Source organism: Camellia sinensis, chromosome 11 (genome assembly GCF_055761805.1).
Source record: "Camellia sinensis isolate YWXY chromosome 11, ASM5576180v1, whole genome shotgun sequence".
Lineage (NCBI taxonomy): Eukaryota > Viridiplantae > Streptophyta > Magnoliopsida > Ericales > Theaceae > Camellia > Camellia sinensis.
In genome coordinates this window covers 170972419-170984559 of record NC_138971.1, presented here as the reverse complement: position 1 = coordinate 170984559, position 12141 = coordinate 170972419, and the positions used below count along the sequence as shown (strand labels likewise).

At 33.9% G+C, this 12141-nt stretch overlaps 1 protein-coding gene across 1 annotated transcript; it reads left to right on the top strand.

Moving 5' to 3' along the window:
• The first annotated feature begins 269 nt into the window (after positions 1 to 269).
• Positions 270 to 11911, top strand: LOC114297764 (beta-adaptin-like protein C). The gene is made up of 15 exons (XM_028242227.2): positions 270 to 548; positions 2057 to 2254; positions 2677 to 2790; positions 2997 to 3247; positions 5795 to 5930; positions 6055 to 6234; positions 6362 to 6454; positions 6547 to 6758; positions 6930 to 6993; positions 7100 to 7279; positions 8886 to 8978; positions 9431 to 9834; positions 10427 to 10616; positions 10694 to 10897; positions 11323 to 11911. The coding sequence occupies exons 1-15, from the start codon at positions 462 to 464 to the stop codon at positions 11620 to 11622; spliced, it is 2706 nt and encodes a 901-aa protein (XP_028098028.1). The 5' UTR covers positions 270 to 461; the 3' UTR covers positions 11623 to 11911.
• The last annotated feature ends 230 nt before the right edge of the window (positions 11912 to 12141 follow it).

The following is a 12141-nucleotide window of genomic DNA, read 5'->3' as shown; positions in this document are numbered from 1 at the left end:
TACTAATTTATATAATATTTTTCATATATATAACACAAACTAATTTTACATAATATGTTTCAAATATAAAATTATTAATTTGTAATAAATTTTACATCTTAAATTTTTTTAACATTTATTTTTATTTTGATATTTTATAAAAATTTAAAATATATATATATATATTAATTATAACAGAAGAGAATAATTTCGAAGGCAAATTATATATTATAAAATTTAAAATTTAATTCATAATTAATAAATAAAACGGTGAATCAATAGAAATCAATAAAATTTTAACGAATTAGGCAAATATTTTACTAATCGTCTAATTGGCTCGGCCTTGTGCCACTATTGAAATAACATTCCATTCCCAGTCTCTCTCGCTCTCGCATCGGCAATAGTCATCTTCCTCATTCTCTCTCTCTCTCTCGTCTGAGTCGTCTCGAGACCCGAAGAGAGAAGCCAAAAAAGCTTCAGAGATGAGCGGTCACGACTCCAAGTACTTCTCCACCACCAAGAAAGGCGAAATCCCTGAGCTCAAAGAAGAACTCAATTCTCAGTACAAGGTCCCTCTCTCTCTCTCTTTCTGTGCGTATGTATGTTTCTATATCTATGCATCAATTGATTTGCTATCTTCGAGCTGAATTCATGTCATTTTCTGGATATTTCCTTGATCTGCTTCGACTTCGCTCTTGATTTCACTGATGTTGTGTTTTTACCACCGATTGATTAGACTTATCATCAGATCTATCGCGTTTTTCAATTTGACTTGTGGTTGAGATTGTCGCGAACTTTCATGGAATTGCGTCTCACATCTATACGATTTTCGGATTCATAGCTTTTGAGGAATGATTTATTTTGTAGGTCGGACTCGAGAAAATTTAACTTTAATATATTTTCTTTTTTCTTTTTTCTTTTTTCTTTTTCATCGGTGCTATTGAGCATAAGATTGATTTAATGCGTTTTGTAAAATTATTGATAATGAATGATCCTAATTTATAGTTTTATTATTTGATTTATGTGTGTTAGGGTTTGGATTATTTTACATGGAACACTATAATAATTTGACAATTTTCTTCACTTCTGCATTGGTGGCTTGATTTGTATCCTATCTGGTTAGGGGAGATGTTTTTTTTGTTCTTTTTGGTTCAAAATTTGCACTTGTTTTACTTTACAAAGTTGTTCATTTGAACCGCAGTCGTTAGAATTTGCGATTAACGATTCTATTCATACATATCATTCGATATGAGTTTCAACTTATGTTACATGAGCTCTTCAAAATAAATCAAATACCTCTGTTGGACATTTGACACTCGGACAAGGGTATGGCATATGTGTCGGATACGTTTTAACGGACACTTCTTATATAATTATATATAACCCCATTATTATATGTACATATTGTTGTATAATTGTTATAAATGCCTTTTTGACACTATAAGTTGTATATAGTACTGTTTTATCTCACATATTTCATTAAAAATATAAAAATAAGATTTTTTTTGCCGAGTACGGGTACCCTTAAATTTATAGTTTGATGAATCCGACACATACCAACACCCGATCCCCGTGCCCGTACCCATATCCGTACCCGTACCCGAGTCCGTATAATATAACCAAAATGATTTGATTCATGCTTTTGAATCTTAAATTGAGTGAATCGTATTATTCAATTGTGATTTACTACGATTCATTGTGATTACGATTGCATAATGCATGATACGATGCTATTTTCACAAGATAAAAAATGACATGAATTGATTTATATTGATATTTATTTCATTTTAAATACTATGTATTTTGATATGCATATACAAAAATAAAATTATATATTATGCTAAATAAAGTGAATCTTACGGTTCACGATTCAATTCGCAATTTGACAACAATGATTTGAACATATAATGCGGGCATGAGTAGGATGTTTTTTTTGTGCAGAAATGTCATACTCACTCGGAATAATGTTTTCAAGACTTTTGACTGGATAATGTGTTAATTTTGGGGTAGCTTTATTTTACTGTAACAATTCAGAATAACATTTCATTAGCATACCTCCTCTGCTTTTCTCATGCAGGATAAAAGAAAAGATGCAGTTAAAAAGGTGATTGCTGCTATGACTGTTGGAAAGGATGTTTCATCACTATTCACAGATGTTGTGAATTGCATGCAAACAGAGAATTTGGAGCTCAAGAAGCTTGTCTATTTATATCTGATAAATTATGCTAAAAGCCAACCCGACCTTGCGATACTTGCAGTAAATACATTTGTGAAGGTAAGAATTATGGACAAACTTTGGTCTTCCTACATTTCATTATTGTTAGGGACTTCCAGAATGAAATTTGTGGTTGTACTACCAATTTTCCTTGTTGAAATGGATACTGTGCTTATTTTTCAATGTCATAATTCATTCATACTGTGACTAAATAAGTGATAAATGACTTTGTGCCTCGTGTGTTATACCGAAAACGCATTGCATGTATATATATGTATGTAATGCATGTATATTATAGCTAATGGAAATTTTGTAGTTTGATGTGCATGCCATGATCACACAAACATACCTTTATTAATTGTAGGAGTGGAGGTTAAATATTATTTTTTTTTGCTTTTAATATTATGTATTCTATTTTTATATAGATGAAAAGATGCTTCTATGAATATCTAACATCTGTTATTTTATGGGCTTTTTTGCAGGATTCTCAGGATCCAAACCCTCTGATTCGTGCATTGGCTGTGCGGACAATGGGATGCATTCGCGTTGATAAAATCACAGAATATCTGTGTGATCCCCTTCAGAGGTGTCTTAAGGTTGATTTTATAGTTGTTTTCAAAAGCTTGTCTATTAGAAACTTTAACTAGTCTTAGATTTTTAGCATCTCACATGCCATTCTCAAATTTACTCCGCTGCAACAATTCTGCAAATGTCTTATAGTTCAGTTGCACATGCTATTCATATTTCCAGAATGTTCACATGAAATAATGAATTATTAATACTTAATTTCATTTTTTATTAGGATGATGATCCCTATGTTCGCAAGACAGCAGCTATATGTGTTGCTAAACTTTATGACATAAATGCTGAGCTGGTAGAGGATAGGGGATTTTTGGAAGCTCTCAAGGATTTGATATCTGACAATAATCCAATGGTTGTTGCGAACGCTGTTGCAGCACTTGCGGAGATTCAAGAGAACAGCAGCAAGCCCATATTTGAGATCATGAGCCATACACTTTCAAAGCTCCTTACTGCCCTAAATGAATGCACAGAGTGAGTTTGTGTTTCAAAAAATTTGTTATGCTCTGTGGTAACATGAAAATATATGCTATAGTTTAATGTTATTGGGGTGGGGTGGTGGTACATTGTGGGGCTATTTGGTATAGATTCTAAGAGGTGATTATAGCGTATTTTAATTTGGGAGTCTATGCTAGACTATTTGGTGTAGCTTCTGCTTATGGCTTATTAGACAGAAATAACTTAAATAAGTTGATTATTTAAAAGTTGGGGAAGGGGTGCTTTTAGCTTCTGCTTTCTGATTTTCAGATTTTAACTTAAAAAAGCTATACCAAACACGGCATGTATTTCAGTCAATGTTGCTTTCTCAATAGGTTATATATAGTTGATGTTTATTAGAAAAAAATTCACATGGTATCTGATTAATGCACTAAGCAAGGAGGTTCCAAATCACTACTACACTGTTTGTAGATATTCCATGCCAAAGTACTTTTTCTGTGCCGTCTTTGAAGTCCCTATTTATAGGTCTGTGGCATGGGTGTGTACCATAAGGGCATGTTTGTTTGGACGGATTAGATTAAGTTGGATTAGCGTTCTTACGACTAATAGTCTTAGGACTACGAATCCCTTTAGATTGTGTATCATATTCTATGTTTGGATTGAGTTAGGATTATAAGAAGGGATTAATAAAATATTATTCAATCTGATGTTTTGTTTAAGGGGATTGGAATGGATAGGACATGACAAGATATAGGACATCCAATATATTGACCATAATATCCCTATTATAATTATTGTAAAATATTGCACTAGCATGTGTTATAATTTTTAAAAAGCAAATTTCCCTATTGTTGCTCCACATCCATTTCAATTCATTTGAGCAAAATTTAACCTACTTTTTTTTTAATAGAAAAAATCAAAAATCATTCAACTATAAAATTTATATATATACATAAGCAACCATTAAAAAAAATACACTGTTATTTTAATCATCTAACCATTCATTGCCCAAATTCAAAAAAGTATTTATTTGAACAAAATTTAACCCCCACTTTTTCTTAATAGAAAAAATTTAAAAAAATCATTCAATTATAAAATTTATATATACACAAGCAACCATTAAAAAATATGCACCGCTATTCTAATCATTCATTGCCCAAATTCAAAAAAATATTCATTTGAACAAAATTTAACCCCCTTTTTTAACAGAAAACATCAAAAATCATTTCACCATAAAATTTATATACACAAACAACCATTAAAAAATATGCATTGCTATTTTAGTCATCCAATCATTCACCGAATCACTACCCAAATTCAAAAAGACACTCATTTGAACAAAATTTAACTCTTTTTTTTTTTTTTGAACAAAAAAATACCAAAAATCATTCAACTATGAAATATAGCTATTTAGAAAAATAATGATATCAGAAAATATAGAAAATGGAGCAAATATATTTATTAAAAGATGCATACAAAATACCAATTGTAGACATGGTTGAATTAAAAGTTTAGGGTGGTAATTAATGATTACTGCCATTCATAATTGTTATAAATAATAATATTATTGTTCTTAGATCATCTCCAACAAAAAATATGTCAATATCATGCTCTTAGTTGTATTTTTTCTTAATTTTTTAAAATATTTACAAATTAAAAAAATATTTTATTGAAATTTTTTCAAATATTTTTAAAATATTTAAATGAGGGTTAATATATATATAGTCAGGGTTAATTTGGTCATTTGATGAGTTAGTCTAGACTTTGGTTTAGTCTCTCAATTTATATCCTACACCCTCTGTGAGATTGAATAGTTCATCATATGTAGGATATCATATCCGGATGGGTTATTAGTCCATACTTCAATTTTTTAACCAAACATTGGATTAATAATTTTGTTGGACTATTAGTCCAATCCCAAGCACATGTTCGCCCAAACAAACATGGCCTAATTGTACTAGGAAATATCATTTGCCATACTTGGCATGGTACTAAATTTGCATCATTGTTATCTTAAGTTCGGTTAAAACAATTATATTGATCTAATAAATTTTTACAAGCTGTTTGAAATGGCCAATAAATTGTTTTGATGCCTGTTCATATGATTATATATCTAAAATGGTACATAATTTTTAGTCTTTGAGTTATTGTTTTGTAATTTCAGCATTTGGTTGTTAATTGGGTTTAAAATGTCAACTTTTCACAACCAGACCAGGGGGATTTGTTACAGGAGTTCCTTGTTTTCAACTTTTCTCATCCTATTGTTTATGAGTTGGAGGAATTAATCAATAACTTTTTGCTTTGAACATTCTGTTCTAGTTCTCTTGAGATAAATTGAACAATGTAAGAGACCATGATTGGGACGAGGAAATAACTTTAGATTGGGAGAGGAATGGTAACTCATTGTGAATAGCTGTGATGCTCAGAACAGGATGTGGCTGATCTAAAGCTCTGTTGACTATAAATCATGCATTGTGAATTTTTTAAAACTAGCTGCCATCCTTTATAGCAATATGTAATTTGATTGCTAAAATTTTCCCAATATTAACTGTATTGTTTTTCTTGTTTGACATACAAGTTCAGGTGGGGTCAAGTTTTCATATTGGATGCTCTTTCCAAGTACAAGGCAGCTGATGCTCGTGAAGCTGAGAATATAGTGGAGCGTGTTACTCCACGACTACAACATGCAAATTGTGCAGTTGTTCTTTCAGCTGTCAAGGTGACATTTAATTCTTTTGATTGACTTGATTGGTATTCTCCATCCTCACTAACATTTTTGAATGCCTCACGTATCATTGACTTGTTGAATTTATTGTTAACTATCTTCCCCTACAACCTTCCAGATGATCCTCCAACAAATGGAACTCATCACCAGTACTGATATAGTTCGGAATCTTTGTAAGAAAATGGCTCCTCCTCTTGTGACATTACTGTCTGCAGAACCTGAGATTCAATATGTTGCATTACGAAACATCAACCTTATTGTACAAAAGCGGCCTACGATTCTTGCCCATGAAATCAAGGTGATTTGATAGGGTTGTCTTAATTGACACACGTGTGAATGAACAAGGATTTCTTTTTATGGCTTCTTGTAATTAAGATTTGTAGTAAAAAAATTGGTATTTATGAAACTATGTTTTCTGTTTGTAGGTGTTTTTCTGCAAGTACAATGATCCCATTTATGTGAAGATGGAAAAGTTAGAAATCATGATAAAGCTAGCTTCAGACCGAAATATAGACCAGGCAAGTAGACTTTAGTAAGAGTTATCTAATTTTAAAGTTTTTTAAACTGATTTTGGTTTGGTTTTAATGCTCAATTGATAATCACTTTTCAGGTTCTGTTGGAGTTTAAAGAATATGCTACAGAAGTAGATGTAGATTTTGTCAGAAAGGCTGTTCGTGCTATTGGACGTTGTGCCATCAAGTTAGAGAGAGCAGCTGAGCGATGCATTAGTGTTTTACTTGAGTTGATTAAGATTAAAGTAAACTATGTCGTTCAAGAAGCTATCATAGTCATTAAGGATATATTTAGAAGATACCCTAACACGTAAGTTTCTTTTATCCCCTTTTTATGCAAATCTGATGGATTTTTTCTATAAATTTGAATTGTAATAGTGTTGTAGATTTTTGTCTTTCATTATGAGTTTTCATTATAATGTTGTCAGCCTGATTCTTGTCTTCTAGTTCTAGATTAAGTTTTATTCTTTGTTACTCTCAGCTACGAGTCCATCATTGCTACACTTTGTGAGAGCTTAGACACTTTAGATGAGCCTGAGGCTAAGGTATTCCTAAACAATTGCAAGGCTTTGGCTTTGTGTGATGGCTTATGTTTTTTCATTATTTATATTTTATGATCTTCTTAATCAATTTATTCTTTTTTTTTGGCAGGCATCAATGATCTGGATAATTGGAGAATATGCAGAGAGAATTGACAATGCTGATGAGCTCCTTGAGAGCTTTTTGGAAAGTTTTCCTGAAGAGCCTGCACAAGTACAATTGCAATTGCTGACTGCCACTGTCAAACTTTTTCTTAAGAAGCCAACTGAAGGCCCACAGCAGATGATTCAGGTATGTTGTTTTGGCCTTTTCATCATGTTTGAGTATCATATGCTCATTTTATGGAAAATATTCTAGCTCCCCCTTACAATCAATTGCTTTGAATGGTGTTATAGAATGTTAACCTCTCAAATTGGCAATTAGAACATTATGTAGTCTTTAATCAATATGAATAAATGAGTTGCAACCACCCATGTGGTAATAATGCCAAGCTAGTGTGTCATATAATGAAACTGTGGGAGAGGGTGATGAAACGCCGATTGCAAGATATAACAGAGGTGTCAGAGAATCAATTTGCGTTTATGCCTTGCAAGTCAACAATGGAAGCGTTCTATTTTTTGAGCGTAATAGAAAAGTATAGAGAAAAGAAAAGAGATATTCATATAGTGTTTATCGACCTTGAGAAAGCATATGACAGAGTGCATCGGGATATAATATGGTGGGTGTTAGAGAAAAAAAGGGGTGATAAAAGGTTACATTAATGTGATTAGATATATGTATGAAGGGTGGTGATTACTATTAGATCGCTTGCTAGAGAGACAAATGAATTTCCTATCACTGTAGGGTTACATTAAGGATCTATCTTAAGTCCTTATCTTTTTGCTTTAGGTATGGATGAGTTGATGAGAAATATTCAAGATGACATGCCATGGTGTATGCTTTTTGCAGACAATATCGTGCTAGTAGATAAGATTAGAGAAGGAGTTAACACAAAGTTGGAGATTTAGAGAAAAACACTTGAATCTAAAGGATTCCGGATAAGCAGAACTAAAACAGAGGACATGGAGTAAAAATTTAGTAACAGTAACAATGAAAGCAGAGGAGAAGTGAAGATTAAGAACCAAAAACTGCCTAAGAGTGAACATTTTCGTTATTTAGGGTCAATTATCACAACAGCAGGGCAGATTGGTGCGGATGTGGCCCATAGGATTAAGACGAGATGGTGTAAGTGGGTCTGGGGTACTGTGTGATAAACGAATACCCACTAGACTAAAAGGTAAGTTCTATAGAACGGCCATTAGACCAGCGATGTTGTATAGGACAGAGTGTTAGGCAACCAAGAAACAAAATGTAGATAAAATGAGTGTGGCTAAGATGAGGATGCTAAAGTAGATATGTGGCAGACTAGATAAGACACAATTAGGAATGAGTGTATTTGGGAATGGGTAAGAGTAGTACTGATAGAAGATAAGTTGATAAAGAATTGATTGAGATGGTTTGGTCATATTCAACGGAGACCAACAGAGGCAGTAGTGAAGAGATGCGGTGCAGTGACGGTAGATGGAAGTATTAGAGGACCGGGTAGGCTTAGATTAACATTGGTTAACGTTGTAAATAGAGATATGGATCTACTTAATTTGACTAATGAAATGACTTTTAATAGAGCCGTGTGGCGAAGAATAATTTATGTAGCCAACCCCATTTGATGGGACTTTAAGGCTAGGCTTGGTTTGGTTTGGTTTGGTTTGGTTTATTTATTCTTTTTTTGAACAGCCTGAATCATTGTAGCTTTAGCAGGAAGTAGATGATTTTGGAAATAGATGGTTTTTTTAAGCTTTCTTGTTGATTCATTTTCTTTACTCTTGTTGATTCTCACTATTCATCACGGTCTTGGTAGGTTGTGTTGAACAATGCCACTGTGGAGACTGACAATCCAGATTTGCGTGATCGTGCATATATATATTGGCGTCTTCTTTCTACTGATCCTGAGGTTTGTAACAATTAGAAATCAATTCTAGTTTCTCTTTTTACATGTTTGATATACACAGTTCTCAATTATTTTCTTCTCTCCTTTTTTCGTGAAATTATATTTAATGGTTTTTGTTGCCACAAGAGTTGCTATTGGAGTCATTGTACAATGTTATTCTTGTCACAGCTTCTAAGTTTATCCATGTGAAAGATGAGCAAAACCTTAATATTTCTGTACTAGCTCTATGTTTGAGCTAGATGATCCCATTTCAATTTCTGCTTTTGCCATTTTAAAGGTTCTCTCTCTGGACAAGGCCACTTCCAGATTGGAGGAAAGAGGAGGGTTGTGTTACATAGTTTGGCAGCTTAACTTTTTATGGCTTTCTGAACTATCTGTGTTAATATTCTCAAACCTTAGAACCATAAGCCATTATATATTCATAACAAACCTGCTTTTTCTTTTCCCTCTCCCAGGCAGCTAAGGATGTTGTGTTAGCTGAGAAGCCTGTGATCAGTGACGATTCAAACCTACTTGATCCTTCTCTTCTTGATGAGCTTCTTGCCAATATTGCTACTTTGTCCTCTGTGTATCACAAGCCCCCGGATGCATTTGTAACCCGTGTGAAGACTACCCAAAGAACTGAAGAAGAAGACTACCCTGATGGGAGTGAAATGGGGAATTCTGAATCACCTGCTCATGCATTGGACAGTGCTGCATCACCACCAGCTACTTCAAGTAGCACTTCACAAGCTGTGGCAAGGCAACAACCAGCCCCTGCTCCTGTGCCAGATTTACTTGGTGATTTGATGGGCCTTGACAATAATGACAATAGTAATAATGCTATTGTACCCGTTGATCAACCCGCACTACCTGCTGGGTAAGTACGGTGGAATATCGGTATAATAGGTTGTTTGATATGAAATAATTAGGCGTCTGGATTTATTTGCAGTACGTGTCTGAGATCATTGCTGAAATGTTGGCTATGAAGCACAAATACTTCAAAAAGGGAGTTGTATCCGTATCATATTTGTATTGGATATTGATGCTTCTTGGATACTTGCGGATACATACCCGATACTTCCTAATATCTAAAAAAAGGATTAAACTGACTATTAACTCTTAAATTAATATCTAATTCCTAAAAAATGGTTTCCTACTACTCTTGAGTTCATGTATAATATAAAAAATTATATATTTTACATATCCTAGCCGTCCCCTCATCCTATTTTTTAAGTTTTCGTCGTATTGTCGTATCCGTTTTCTATATCCGTACCTATGCTTCATAGATTGTTCAAATTATTGAAGGGTTTTGGCTGTTATGGGAGTTTTACCTAAATGCTAATGATGGCTAAATTTTCAATTCATGAGATTTTTTACATTCAAGAAATTAGTAAAATGTGTTAGTCAACAATTGATACGATTTTTGTTCCTATGAATGTACTGACATAGAGTTCCAATTTCAATTGCAGCCCTCCTTTGCCTGTTGTATTACCAGCGTCAACTGGTCAAGGTCTACAAATCAGTGCACAGTTGGTACGAAGAGATGGCCAAATATTTTACAGCATTATGTTTGAGAACAACACTCAGATTCCCCTTGATGGGTTTATGATCCAGTTCAACAAGAACACGTTCGGTCTTGCTGCTGCCGGACCACTACAGGTAGTTGTTAGTTCCGTGGTCATGAAACAAATCTTTTCTAAGGTTGAGCATTAGAGTAATTTCTAACTGCTAATCAGGTCCCGCTATTGCAACCTGGAATGTCAGCAACAACTCTTCTGCCGATGGTTTTATTCCAGAACATAGCTCCTGGTCCTCCAAACATGCTTCTGCAGGTTGCTGTGAAAAATAATCAACAACCCGTCTGGTATTTTAATGATAAAGTATCATTGCTACCATTCTTCACCGAGGATGGGAGAATGGAGCGTTCTGCTTTCCTAGAGGTAAAAATATATATAAAAAATTAATTTAAACAAAAAAAGAGATATATTTTGACTTTCCAATAGCATATTAGGATGATGACCATAAAAATTTTCAGAGTGATAGGACCTGAATCAATGACCGTTTGAAAAATGTTTTTTAAAAATGTTTTTATTTTTGAATTTTCCATTATCTGGATATTTCATGAATTTCTTTGTTGTACTAATGTTGGCAAGTATGGACTTGGGGGGGTAGCAAAGGGGCGATCACCACTCTTATGATTTTAAAAAACTTTGTTCATTGTACTAATGTTGGTTATGAGCAATGCATGCATGAATCATGTTTGATCTGGAAGCATATTGGAAATGTTGCCAGTTGCCATATTCAAGTAGAGATGTTTGGTGGCGACAACCGAATCTGAAACCTGATGCTTTTGTGTTTTTGGCAGGCATGGAAGTCCTTGCCCGATTCAAATGAGGTCTCAAAGGACTTTCCAGGCATCGTCGTGAACAGTGTGGAAGCAACCCTAGACCGGCTAGCTACATCAAACTTGTTCTTCATTGCCAAGCGTAAGCATGCAAACCAGGAGGTGTTGTATCTCTCCGCCAAGATCCCTCGAGGAATCCCCTTCTTGATTGAACTCACAACGGTTATTGGAATCCCCGGGCTTAAGTGCGCAATCAAAATTCCAAGCCCTGAAATGGCTCCTCTTTTCTTTGAAGCCATCGAAACTATCCTCAAGAGTTGATTCCTGCGCCTTTTTCCCGTTCCCGTGTTGATTTTTCTCTTTGGTTTTATTTGCTTTCTTGTATAATTATTGAGATCATGGTTGATCTTTTTTTTTTTTCTTTTTCTTTTTCTTTTTCTTTTTTGGTACTCCACTTTTTAGCTGGCCAGCTTTTCTTCGTTCGCTTCATTGAGTTTGATTTGCTGAGATTGGTTGGACTAAAAGTTTTTCCGTTTTTGTAGACTTTGTTGGATGTATTTGAGAAACAAATTTTCTATTATGCAATATTATAAGAAAGAATTGCAGATAATCCGAATCATGCTTTTGTGTCCATCTTTGGTTGCTGCGTTCCTGTGAAGCCAGTTCCCATTCCAAGCTCTACTTAGATGCGTTCGGATAGTCCCAAATAGAGGGTTACGTAGGGCTTGTTTTGCTATTAGCTTTTTGGCTTAAAATATCAAAAAGTTGCAAAAAAATCAAAATATTAAATTATACATATTAATCAATCTTTTTTTTTGTTCATAATTATCTATTAATCAA

What these genes read in the sequence shown, in the direction of transcription:
- LOC114297764 (XM_028242227.2), top strand. Translation starts at nt 462, where the DNA reads ATGAGCGGTCACGACTCCAAGTACTTCTCCACCACCAAGAAAGGCGAA. An exon ending in CAGTAAATACATTTGTGAAG is followed by an intron (nt 2,255 to 2,676) that starts GTAAGAATTATG and finishes GCTTTTTTGCAG; the next exon opens with GATTCTCAGGATCCAAACCC. An exon ending in CTGCTGCCGGACCACTACAG is followed by an intron (nt 10,617 to 10,693) that starts GTAGTTGTTAGT and finishes ACTGCTAATCAG; the next exon opens with GTCCCGCTATTGCAACCTGG.